Source organism: Schistocerca cancellata, chromosome 1, assembly GCF_023864275.1.
Source record: "Schistocerca cancellata isolate TAMUIC-IGC-003103 chromosome 1, iqSchCanc2.1, whole genome shotgun sequence".
NCBI lineage: Eukaryota > Metazoa > Arthropoda > Insecta > Orthoptera > Acrididae > Schistocerca > Schistocerca cancellata.
This window is the reverse complement of record NC_064626.1, coordinates 234,169,049-234,182,828: the sequence shown is the minus strand read 5'-3', so window position 1 is coordinate 234,182,828 and position 13,780 is coordinate 234,169,049. Positions and strand designations below refer to the sequence as shown.

General features: G+C 41.9%; 1 protein-coding gene across 3 annotated transcripts in view; it reads right to left on the bottom strand.

Annotated features, from left to right (window-relative positions):
• Window positions 1-13,780, bottom strand: part of LOC126170009 (zinc finger protein 16) — a 136,175-nt gene that overhangs the window by 72,126 nt on the left and 50,269 nt on the right. For 2 of the 3 annotated variants that reach the window (XM_049920691.1, XM_049920689.1), the window contains exons 3-4: window positions 10,705-11,052; window positions 9,560-10,606 (exon numbers count right to left, since the gene is read on the bottom strand). In XM_049920691.1, the coding sequence (XP_049776648.1) occupies window positions 9,560-10,606; window positions 10,705-11,052 (1,395 nt within the window). The remainder of the gene's footprint in view (window positions 1-9,559; window positions 10,607-10,704; window positions 11,053-13,780) is intronic. The other variant, XM_049920690.1, reaches the window with a different exon arrangement.

Here is a 13,780-nt window from a genome sequence, read left to right as displayed (position 1 = left end):
TTCTTGGATAAAGACAATAAAAATAATACACTTAGCTTAAAAACAATGCAACAGATACCAGAATAGCAACAATGTTTTTTGCTAGCTATAGAATTTGATGATGGTGACAACAATAATGATGATGATGATGATGATGATGATGATGATGATTTCCACTAACACTACAGAAAGAAATTACTTTTAAAAAGAATAACTCATTGTAGTGATTTTCGAAAATAAGGAAATCTCATATCAACTTAGATTAAGTGAAATTTGAACCAGTCTCCTCCAGACACAAAGTCTACTGTGTCATCTAGCAAGTTGTGTGTAAGAAGGGAACACTGTTAGATAAAATTGTAATGTAAGGCAGCCACATGTAACGAATGGGCAGGAAACTAATAACGAAGTACGTTAAATAAAGATATTAGGCAGTCAGAAAAAAATACATTTGTTACTAATACTAAAATAAAGATGGGAAGGCAGAACATTAGGATTTAACATGAAGGGGTCATTGCAGGCAGAGCATAAGTTCAAGTTAAGAAAGATTGGTAAGGAAATTGTTCACGCACTTTTCAAAGACGCATTCCAGCATTTACCTTAAATTATTTAGGAAACTCACTAAAATGAAAATCTGGGCAGCTGAACAAGGATCTGAACTGCCATTTTCCTAATAAGTCCAGTGTTTGTTACTGCACACTCTGTACAATCTTATACAGGACAATTATAAAGTCCATGAAACGGTAAAAGCATATTATGGTGTTGGCGGCTGTTACATTGCACGCAGCATTGTTGGTAACAACTTTGACAATGAATGACAAAATATGCCAAATCCTGAGTCTACTGGAGGTAGCGGATCAAAATGCTTGTCCACAATCTTCTATGGTTCGAACATAAAATTTGCTGGCATTTTGGTCCACTAGGTTAGAGTTTAACCACACTGTTGCAATTTTTGGCAAAATCGAAAATACAAGTAGGTTATTGCAATGATGAACAGGCACCTTGGGCTATAGTACACATTGACCTATAATGGCAATCTTATTTTCATGCTGATGATTGTTGACTTTGTCAATTCACAAGCAAACTGCCACATTCCAACCTAATCTAGGCCTCCATCTGCATTAGAGGTTAGTCTGTCAGCATATCTAATTTTCTTCCATTGAAATTAGACATTACCTGTAATGGTGCCAGTGGCAGGAGGACAAACTCTAGTGTCAACAACTTTGTGACGTCACATACCCCCCTTGCTAGCTACACAATTACAGATAATGAGGTCTGTTTTAAATTTGACAACATATTTATGCAATCATTTCTGATACATGAATGAACAGCTCTTGGCAGTCTTATGTGTCATATCAACATGTACTTTAAAATTCTACATATGTACATTCTTTTTTCCCTTTTCTACATATCATAAATTCAGTATCAAATTTGATTAGTATTCATCAATGTATATATGAAGAGTAAATTCAAAGACTTGTATTTATACAGCTGTTTTCGCATTTAAAAAAAAAAAATTCACCTCATTTTATGATTTTGATAGTTTATATGCAACACTGTGCACGACCAACTAAGTTCTCCACCCGGCATAACAATAAAATTAAATTGGAGATCATAATGCCATGCAGCAATAGTTTCAGATCCATTTTTTGTTCTTAGCGCTCTATATCTCACATAGGTGTGCATTCACTATTTCAGCACCTTAGGCTTCACACATATGGATGACGTTTTTTAAATACGGACCATGATAAGTCTGAATGGCACGAATTAACATTTCACATACTTAGAAGAAGCAGTTGTACTGCCTTTGATTATGACAGTATTATATACATCTTAATGCCTACAGAGTAGGCTGATGGCAAACAGGGCTGATCATTTACCTTTACATATACTGGGGTTTGCATTCCTTAGAAACCATATTAGATGCACCAAGTACAGCAAGAACATTTCTTTAACAACGGTATCAGTTAGTAACTGTAACAGACAAATCTCTAGTTGATTCCTCATCAATTAGAAAATGCCATACTGAGTAGAATTTTCAACCAATATTACCAATGCTGTGACATATTCCTACAGAAATTGTTTACTACACAGTCCAGTTACATTAATGTAACCACTGCCTATGTGCAATAACCACACACAGATGACAGGTGGCAGCACCTGCATTGAAGGGTGTATAAAGCACGTCGGGGGAACATGGAACACAGTGCAGTCATTATTATGATGCAGGAGAGGAGCATCTGACATCCAAAAGGGCATGATCCCTGGCTTACAGGCCAAGGGTGGAAGCATTTTTGAAATGGCTAAGTTTGTAAACTGTTTGTGTGCAGCTGTGACTTAAATATACTGTACATGGCAAAATGTCACTCTCTAAAACGGGTGCTGAGGCAACTGTGGTGCACCACAGGTCACAAATAACAGAGCTGAATGACAGCTATGGAGATGTGTAAGGGTGAATAGACATGCAACTTTTGAACAACAGACCACCCAGATGAGCCCAAGGGCTGCCAACAGTGTTTCCTCATCGAGCGTTCAGCAAACACTGGGCCTCTGCAGCAGGCACCTGATTCATGCACTCATGCTGCGTGCTGTTCATTGGCGGCAAAGGCTGGAATTTGCATACCATTACCACAACCGGATGTCGCCTGAATGGTGGCAGGTGGCTTTTTCAGATGAATCATTTTTTATACGCCATCAGGCCGATAAACATTGGCATACACAGTGTGAAATGTCTGAAAGCAAACACCCTGCAACAACTGTCGAAAGAACCCAGGCCAGAGGGCATTTCCTGGGTGACCCTGTTATTCTGGAAGGCACAATGGATCAACACAAGAATGCGTCTATCATTGTGGACCATGCCCACCCATACACACTGTTTCTTTTTCCTCGGCATGATGGCATCTAGCAGCTGGACAATACAATGTGTCACACAGTTTGCAGTGGACACGCATGGTTCAAATAACACTAGGATGAGTTTATTTTACTCTCCTGGGCACCAAACTCCACAGATTTAACCCCAATCGAGCATCTGTGGGACCATCTTTATCAGCCTCTTCATGCCACGGATCCGCAACTGAGAAACCTAGCGCAACTGAGAACAGTACTGGAATCGGCATGGCTCCAAATCCCTGTCGATTCCTTCCAGAACCTCGCTGACACTCCTCTTGCACGTCTCACAGCGGTCCACCCCGAAAGAGGTGGTTATTTGGGCTTCTGACAGATGGTAACATTAATATGACTGGATTGTGTATATCTATATATTAGCCTGAACAGGAAATATATCCTCCCATTAATGCAATAACCTTCCAACCAGGTACCCTGTGTCCTCTACAGGAATTGACTAAATTATCTATTTCTATTAGTTTTTATGTTGCTGGACATTCCATACAGATAAGATGTAGCAACCATTCATTTTTCAAAAATATAAAGTTTTTTGTGCTCCATTGCAGTGTTAGTTGAAGTTTTGAACATTCTGCATTGAGACCCTAACAGGAAGTCCTAATGCTCTATGATTTAGGTATAGTATATATGGTTTGTATAAATTATTTTGGAAAATATGTTGGTTACACTCTCAGGAAGGTGGGAATTTATCTCTCTTCTTGTGCTTTCGGTTAACAACAGTTTGGATGTTGCCACAACAAAATATCTAAATAAAATTGCATTTTACATTCAACGGGTCTTGAACTGTTCTGCATATTTCCATACACAATAAATAACACTTACACTCAAGGAAAATGTAGAAAAAGCATACACCATCTATGAGTGCATAGTTTATCCTCACTCCCCTCCCTCATAAAAAGCACGGGAGAACACAGTGACATACCTTATTTGAACAAGAAGATACTTTTCACCTAACACTTTTAGTGCAATACATATCCTGTCCTAAGAAGCTTAAAACTGAAGACCATTCATAAGTTTTATTAGAATAGACCTTACCCAGATTAATCTATGCATAAGCATATTTAATTGCAAACCATTGCTAAATATATTCCTGTAAAGTAACCCAATATAAAAATTACATAAAATGTTACTACTTGAAAACTTAATCAACAATCAAGTTAAGTATTAGCAGTCACTGGTTACGACAGAGGAGCTACTTCTATAGTATTATTATCATCATCTTTCTTTCTTTCTTTCTTTTCTCAGACGTTATGTCTGGTCAAAAATGGAAAGTGACACGGACCTTGATCAAGCGTGACTTCCTTTTAACTGTACGGTATATGTTACATTGCATTTAGGAACTTTGGGGTAATTGAACATGTATCAATAATTACATATTTCGAATATAATAGAGGGAAACATTCCACGTGGGAAAAATATATCTAAAAACAAAGATGATGTGACTTACCAAACGAAAGTGCTGGCAGGTCGATAGACACACAAACATATACACAAAATTCAAGCTTTTGCAACCAACGGTTGCTTCGTCAGGAAAGAGGGAAGGAGAGGGAAAGACGAAAGGATGTGGGTTTTAAGGGAGAGGGTAAGGAGTCATTCCAATCCCGGGAGCGGAAAGACTTACCTTAGGGGGGAAAAAGGACAGGTATACACTCGCGCACACACACGCACGCACACACACACACACACACACACACACACACACAAGCACATATTTGTAAAGGCTTTGTAAAGGCTCTGTAGAGCTGTAGAGCTGCTGCCGTACCCATCCATCTGCTTGACACAATTTGAAACGAGACTCATTCGACGAGGCAACATGTTTCCAGTCATCAACAGTCTAATGTCAGTGTTGACTGGCCCAGGCGAGGCGTAAAGCTTTGGTTGGTTGGTTGGTTGGTTGGTTGGTTGGTTTGTTTAAAAGAGGGGAGGGAGGGACCAAACTGCTAGGTCATTGCTCCCTCATTCAGATCAAAATAATTCCACAAGGGTAGGAGTAAAATAATCGAGACAAACAAAACACAGCTGGAAGAAAGAAGAAAACCACAAGAATGACAGAAGGGCAACAAACTCTAAAATGGACAAAATCGGACAAGGAAACCACAGAGAGATGCAAGAAACATGTAGAAGAGATCAAAACAAGAGAGCAGATTACCACTGCTGGCTGACCATGAGAATAAAAATAAGCCAGCCAATCTGCAACACATTAAAACCTCCACCTAAAAGCACTAAGGTGGAGGACACAGAGGGACAAATGACATGTGCTAAAACTTGATAAAATGATAAAACCCACCCTCACGCATAAAACATAAAACTAAAGCTGCTGTTGAGGCACTGTCGCCCAACACCAAAGGCAGGGTGCTGGGAAAGTTAAAAGTCCGTCCCAGAGCAGCAGAAAGTGGGCAGTCCAGCAAGAGGGGGACGACCGTCATTTATGAGCCACAGCGACACCGAGGTGGGTCCTTGCGACGTAGGAGGTAACCACGCGTTAGCCACATATGGCCAATGTGGAGCCGGCAGAGGATAACAGATTCCTTGTGGGAGGACCGCATGGAAGACTTCCACACATTCATTGTCTTCTTAATGACACACAGTTTGTTGTGCACACTGTTATGCCATTCTGTCTCCCAAAGCCAAAAAACCCTACGGCATAAGACATAAGGCAGATCAGTTTCGGAGATGTCCATCTACAGAAGCAGTTTCTGCGTACCCTGTTTGGCCAGCCTAGCGGCAAGTTTGTTGCCTGGGATTCCAATGTGTGCTGGGGTCCACAGAAACACCACTGAACGACGAGACCATTCCAGGGCATTAATGGACTCCTGAATGGACATTACCAAAGGATGGCGAACGTAGCACTGGTCGATAGCTTGTAGGCTGCTCAAGGAGTCAGTACACAGGAGAAATGACTCGCCAGGGCATGAGTGGACGCACTCAAGAGCACAAGATATGTGGAAACACACTGCAGCCATCTGGCAAGGAGTGCTGTTCAATAAGTCCTCCATGAACATAGGCAAAGCCTACGTGACCATCAGTCATCGATCCATCGGTGTAAACCACTTCATGGCCCTGGTACATGTCGAGAATCGAGAGGAAGTGATAGCAGAGAGCCACAGGGTTAAGGGAGTCCTTAGGGCCATGCAAAAGGTCCAGAAGAATCTGTGGCCTAGGTGTACACCATGGAGAGATGGTTATGGGAAGGACTCTAGTTCCAACAGAAGGGATCAGACGCAAACTGCAATCGTAAGCCCTGACCTGGGCCGCTATTGTGGGAGATGGACCACCGTGGTTGGTAAAAGGAGACGGTAATTCGGATGCGCAGGAGAACTACGAACGTGTGCAATGTAACTGGCAAGCAGTTGTGCACAGCTAACCTTCAATGGAGGGACTCCGTCCTCCACCAGTACACTGGTCACCTGACTCGTTCTAAAAGCTCCCGTCGCTAGAAAAATACCAGTGGTGCACTGGGTCGAGTAAACACAACACTGAGGGTGCAGCCGAACCGTAAACCAGACTCCCATAGTCAAGGCAGATTTGAACAAGGGCTCTGTAGAGCTGCTCCAGCAGCGTAGAGCAATCTGCACCCCAGTTGGTGTTGCTCAACCATCAAAGGGCATTGAGGTCCTGCCAGCACTTCCACTTAAGCTGACAAAGGTGAGATAGCCAAGTCAATCAGGCATCGAAAACCAGTCCTAAGAATCGATATGTCTGCACTAAAGTGAGTGGATTGTCATTAAGGTAAAGTTATGGTTCTGGATGAACGGTGTGACGCTGACAGAAATGCCTGACACATGACTTTGCAGCTGAAAACTGGAAGCCGTGGGCTAGAGCCCACGATTGCGCCTTGTGAATGGCTCCCTGTAGGTGCCGCTCAGCAACACCAGTACTGGAGGAGCAGTACGAAATGCACAAGTCATCCACATACAGAGAAGGTGAGACCGATGGCACTACAGCTGCTGCTAGACCATTAATAGCCACTAAAAATAGAGACACACTCAATATGGAGCCCTGCAGAACACTATTCTCCTGAATACGGGGAGGCACCGACTTGGACACGGAAAGTACAGAGCGACAAGAAGTTCTGGATAAAAATCGGGAGCAGGCCCCGGAGACCCCACTCAAACAATGTGGCAAGGATATGACATCGCCAGGTAATGTTGCATGCTTTATGTAAGTAAAGAAAGACGGCAACCAGATGTTGATGCCTGGAAAAGGCTGTTCGGATGGCAGGCTTGAGGAACACAAGATTATCAATGGTAGGGCAATCTAACATGGGGCCAGTAGGCCACATGACTCCAGGACCCAACCCAGCTGCCGACATTCCAGCAGCTTACAAAGAAAGTTAGTGAGGCTGATGGGCCGGTAGCTATCCACGTCAAGCGGGTTTTGACCAGGTTTGTGCACTGGAAAGATGGTGCTCTCCCGCGATCGTGATGGAAAGGCACCATCGCACCAGGTCCGGTTGAAGATAACGAGTAGGTGTTGCTTGTAGTCAGATGAGAGATGTTTAATCTCTGACTGTGGATCCAATCTGGCCCAGGAGCTGTGTCGGGGAAATGTGCAAGGGCTCTGAGGAGCTCCCACTCTGTAAATGGGGTGTTATAGGGTTAACTGTGGTGCGTAGTGAATGAGAGGACTTTCCTTTCCATCTGCCATTTGAGGGTGTGAAAGGCTGGGGGGAATACTCCAACACAGAGGTTCGAGCATAGTGCTCAGCAAAGTGATCGGCAGTCGTGCTTGCATCAGTAGATAACAGGTCATTGATGTTAATGCCAGGGACACCTGTTGGGGTCAGGTAGCCAAAAAGACGTCTGATCTTCATCCACACTTGGGAAGGTGACGTATGGCACCCAATGGTCACACGTACCTCTCCCAACACTCCTGTTTCTGTCATTTCATAAGCTGGCGAACGGGGGCACAGAGCCGCTTACAGGCTATTAGGTGCTCTAGGGAAGGGTGCCGCTTATGTCGCTGTAGAGCTTGCCCAAGCTCTTTAATTGCCTCAGTGAGTTCCAGCGACCACCAAGGGACAGTCTTTCACAGGGGGCACCCTAAAGAACGATGGATCGTATTTTCCGCCGCAAAAACGATCATTGCAGTGACCTGCTCAAAGACAACATTGGTGGCACCATGTGGGGGAGATTCAGCGGTGACAACAGCACAGTAACTATGAGGTGTTGTAGAACTCATACAATCAACATCATTGAACTGCACAGCAAGTGCAACAGATGCCTGTGTTTATTATGCGACAGATGAACTGCAATCGGTTGAAGCCTTTGCTCATCTCACACAAAATAAAAATTAAAAAAAAAAAAAAAAAAAAAAAAAATCAACAAGCACCAAATCCTAGGGGATGAAAATATTAACTATGTGACATACTAGTCCATTAACGACATCTAGTCGATTAATCAAAACATAGTCAAATTAGACATTACTGCTACAGCTCAGTCTGTCAGCATAACTTTTTCCATTCACGTAATAATTATGAAAATCAGTAACCAACCTTGAACCTCACATTAGACAAATCAGTAAAAGTTATTCTGGAGCTCTCCATACAGAAACTAAATGTAATCAACTTGTATTTTCTGTCAGAAGTCATTAGTTTCTGTGTCTCCCATTGGCTACTGCATATCATCACCAAATTTGTTATGACTAATGTCAAAGAAATGCCAACACCAGCACTCTATACAAGATCCACTGACACAGTAAGTGCACTTTAGCCTCATGCCCCATGGAACATTTAAAAAAATTAGTACACACAAATAGCCAACAACAACATAATAAATCATACAGTTTTGAAAGACAAACTCTCACTTTTTCCCCCCCTTTTTTCCAGCCTTCATAAGACTGCGTACATTTAACCAGTTGTCCAGTTCTTTCATACCCATCTCAGCATGTCGCAAGTGAGAGTTAGAACAGTTGCTGTGATGTGGTGTTGCAATTCTTCAAGATTCTGAGGTAGAGTTGGAACATAAATGCTACCCTCAACGAAACCCCACACAAAAAGATCGCAAGGCATCAAGTCCGGCAACTGTGGTATCCACTAGAGCAGTGCCCAGTCAGCGACCACAACACAGCTTGTCCAGCAATGTGACACACTGTTGGCTGATGGATATTCAATTCTGCACTAGGTCGGTAGGGACTTTGGGCGATTTCACAACATTGCTTCCCTCACACTGTCCAGCCCCTCCAGCCGCAGCACTCCCAACCATTCCAAACACTTTGCATTGCATGAATCACTTGAAGTTCTTCTACCACTTCACTATGCTGTTGTAAACTGGTGGTGTCTTGTGAAACTTGCTATAGAAAACTCTTTGCACATGAACTACTGACTGATAATGGACAAATTCTAACATCAAAATGTTTCCTCTGCCCAATTCTCTGCCCTTTCAAGCGTCTTTGGTTGACACCACATTCAACAAAAACTTGAAAGTGTGTATTTTACGTGTAGTACCATATGTTCATTGTGGTTAGCCATTTTAAACTATTTCAAGGACTTATTACAATGCATAATGTTCATTTGACAGGTCTTGGCTTGTAAAATGGGGAATTTGTACTGACACACAGCCATACAATTTTCTGGCCTTGAATTTACAGTGACAAATGGTCAAACATGTAGCTGTAATACAGGTAAATATATTTAAAAACAAACAAAAATTTTTTAAAGAAAACATTGTATTTTGAGACCTACCTTTGATGCCTCCTGAGCAAATCCTGACGCTGAAATTTCAATCCACATACATCACAACGGAATTCACTATACCTCTCCACAAAGGCACTAGAGGCTTCATATTTTCCAGGATGTTTTGCTTTGGAATGGTCACGGAGAAGATTTACATCCCAAAACATTTCACCACAGGTGTTACATTCAAAAGGACTATCGCCAGCGTGGATCCTCACATGAGAGCCAAGCGCCTTCTCTCGAGCAAAACCAACACCACAATGTTGGCACACATAAGGCCTCGTTTCATCAACAACAGGCCAGCGTGGTGCAGGTGGATCTTGATCTTCATTTTCTGATTGTTGTGTGGAATCTAACGAATACGAGGAAACATTCTGCTTTAACAATTTCACATCCTCTTCCACATAACTGTGAGCAGAAATGTTCACACTATTCTCATTAGCATATTTTCTTCTACCAGAATAGCTGTTGTAATTTCGTTGTTTTAAGCCTTTGCCACTTAGCGTGCGTCCTCTATTCCCTCTATTTACATGATTATTTTTCCTCTTTCTCATCTGATTCTTTTTCCGGCGACTCCTAGCTGTACCTTCATTTTGAGAATAACTCATTCTACCAACCCACTCACTTTCATTATCTACCTCAATCTCAACTTCCTCTTCATGGACATCATCTTCCTCTTCATCCTCATCATCCTCCTCCTCTTCATCCACTTCTTCTTCTTCACCTTCATCATCATCTTCTTCTTCTGCTTCCTCTTCCTCTTCATCAGTTAGCACATCCCTGCCAGGTGCATATGCATGTATTTTCATGTGATTTATAAGATCACACTTGCGACGATATCTAGCGCCACACATATTGCAGCCATGAGGCCTATCAGTCTGATGAGCCACCATATGGTTCATTAGATTGGCCTTCTTTCGAAAACGGCGGCTACAAAAATCACAAGGATATGGCCTAGCAGCTAAGTATGAGTCCTGATCCTGGGGTAGAGGAATTTCAACATCTTCTGTCTCGTATTTCAAAGTGTAGGAGAATTTCACCTCGTCAACATTATCGCTGTAAATAAGCATACAACAATTTCAACATTAACCTTGGTTAAAAATTTTCAAAATAGTTGGTTCTAAGGTAAAATAAATACTCAATTAAGTCTTTACCTCTCCTCAGTTGGGACAACAACATCGCCCCATGTTTCACAAACAACTTCTTCTTCCTGAATATCAAGAAATCCCTGATCTGGAAATTCATACTGAACAACTTCGATATCTGGCTGCGTCACAACATTGATGTTTGGTTCAGGAACACTATTCTGAGAAAATGTGGCACCATTGTTCTGAGTGTAAAGCAAACAATCACTTGGTATGCCACAAATTACTTCTCCTTCACAGCTTCCAGGCACAGTAGCTTCCATGCCTTCTCTCCAAGCTCTATGTGCTGCTGGTATTCCAGATAGCTCACCCACAGGATCAGTCATCATCTGTTTGCAGAGCACAGCAATGACTTGGCTGTTACCACATAAAATTAAACATTTCAATTGTAAGAATTTCTTTAATTCATTCACATGCGCTACAATAACAAAAACTACAAATATAACAAAGACTATAACAGTTTACACTGTGACTTAGTTTTGAACGCACTCAGCTAAGCAATCAAAGAAATAACAGTAAGAAATGTACAGCAATGGTTCAGTTTAGTGAAGTTAGTTGCCACACACACACACACACACACACACACACACACACACACACACACAAATAGTCTGCCAATGGGGTGAGCCATAAACATAATCATCATCTCCAGCACTGACAGTTATATAGGGTGTAAAACAACTGACTTTTTCATCTCAAATAACTTTTGAGCTTATGAAATATAGTATGAACAGAGAATGAAAAAATCTTGTACTCACTATGCTGTCGCAAGTGAAAACACACATAAAACATACAGAAACATGTAAACTTCTGGAACTGGTGGCTCCTTCTTCTGGCAGAAACGTTAAATGGAAAGGAAGACTGACAAATAAAAAGGGCTGGCAAGTTTTTCCTTCATGCCTCTAGCTTTCACTTCAACCGTTCTGCCAGAAGAAGGTGCACTTATGAAAGAGGTATGTCATCTCTTCCCACTTAAAAGAGTAGTGAGCATGGGGCTACGAAGAAAATAACAACACGTATTGGCAACTTCATTAATCACGGATATACGAACATTACTTTATCACTTTAGCTGTCATGGAGACAAGGTGTTGGTTACACTTTACTGGAAATAATACACAAATGTTAACTGTTGTCCAGTTTATTGATGACTGCTCAAAAATTTGCAGATGCAATTTCACAGTCACTGTGTTACCGTAGAGCTCTAGGCTAAAAATGTACAATCTGAATACAATGGAACAGACATCAATCTTGGAGAAGAAATTCCTTGTGAAGGATAAATGGCTTTTTTAAGATCCCTGTGTGCACATATTTTTGGAACTGATGAAACCAGACCACAGAATTGATTCAACATCCTCCCTTTCAACGTCAGGTGCCAGTCACGATATGCGTAACACAGTTTTTGACATCACTTGCCGTCTCACAGCAGCAAACACAAGTATAAGCTTGCCTCCTCACTTTCTGGTTTTCTGGCATGTGAAGTATGATCTTACCATCCCCAGCAGTTTCCTAAGCGAAAGTTCCAACTGATATTGCACATTGCCATGTGTTGATTCATAAACATCATCATCATCATCATCATCATCATCATCATCATTTAGGACTGATTATGCCTTTCAGCGTTCAGTCTGGAGCAAAGCCCCCCTTATACAGTTCCTCCACGATCCCCTATTCAGTGCTAGCATTGGTGCCTCTTCTGATGTTAAACCTATTACTTCAAAATCATTCTTAACCGAATCCAGGTACCTTCTCCTCGGTCTGCCCCGACTCCTCCTACCCTCTACTGCTGAATCCATGAGTCTCTTGGGTAACCTTGCTTCTCCCATGCGTGTAACATGACCCCACCATCTAAGCCTGTTCGCCCTGACTGCTACATCTATAGAGTTCATTCCCAGTTTTTCTTTGATTTCCGAATTGTGGACACCCTCCTGCCATTGTTCCCATCTACAAGTACCTGCAATCATCCTAGCTACTTTCATATCCGTAACCTCAGCCTTGTTGATAAGGTAACCTGAATCCACCCAGCTTTCGCTCCCATACAACAAAGTTGGTCGAAAGATTGAACGGTGCACAGATAACTTAGTCTTGGTACTGACTTCCTTCTTGCAGAAGAGAGTAGATTGTAGCTCAGCGCTCACTGCATTAGCTTTGCTACACCTCGCTTCCAGTTCTTTCGCTATGTTGCCATCCTGTGAGAATATGCATCCTAAGTACTTGAAACTGTCCACCTGTTCTAACTTTGTTCCTCCTATTTGGCACTCAATCCATTTATATTTCATTCCCATTGACATTACTTTCGTTTTGGAGATGCTAATCTTCATACCACAGTCCTTACATTTCTGATCTAGCTCTGAAATATTACTTTGCAAACTTTCAATCGAATCTGCCATCACAACTAAGTCATCCGCATATGCAAGACTGTTTATTTTGTGTTCACATATCTTAATCTCACCCAGCCAGTCTATTGTTTTCAACATATGATCCATAAATAATATGAACAACAGTGGAGACATGTTGCAGCCTTGTCTTACCCCTGAAACTACTCTGAACCATGAACTCAATTTACCGTCAACTCTAACTGCTGCCTGACTATCCATGTAAAGACCTTTAATTGCTTGCAAAAGTTTGCCTCCTATTCCATAATCTTGTAGAACAGACAATAACTTCCTCCTAGGAACCCGGTCATATGCCTTTTCTAGATCTATAAAGCATAGATACGATACCCTGTTCCACTCATAGCACTTCTCCATTATTTGCCGTAAGCTAAAGATCTGGTCCTGACAACCTCTAAGAGGCCTAAACCCACACTGATTTTCATCCAATTGGTCCTCAACTAATACTCGCACTTTCCTTTCAACAATACCTGAGAAGATTTTACCCACAACGCTGATTAAAGAGATACCTCTGTAGTTGTTACAATCTTTTCTGTTTCCATGTTTAAAGATTGGTGTGATTACTGCTTTTGCCCAGTCTGATGGAACCTGTCCCGACTCCCAGGCCATTTCAATTATCCTGAGTAGCCATTTAAGACCTGACATTCCACTGTATTTGATGAGTTCCGACTTAATTTCATCCACCCCAGCCGCTT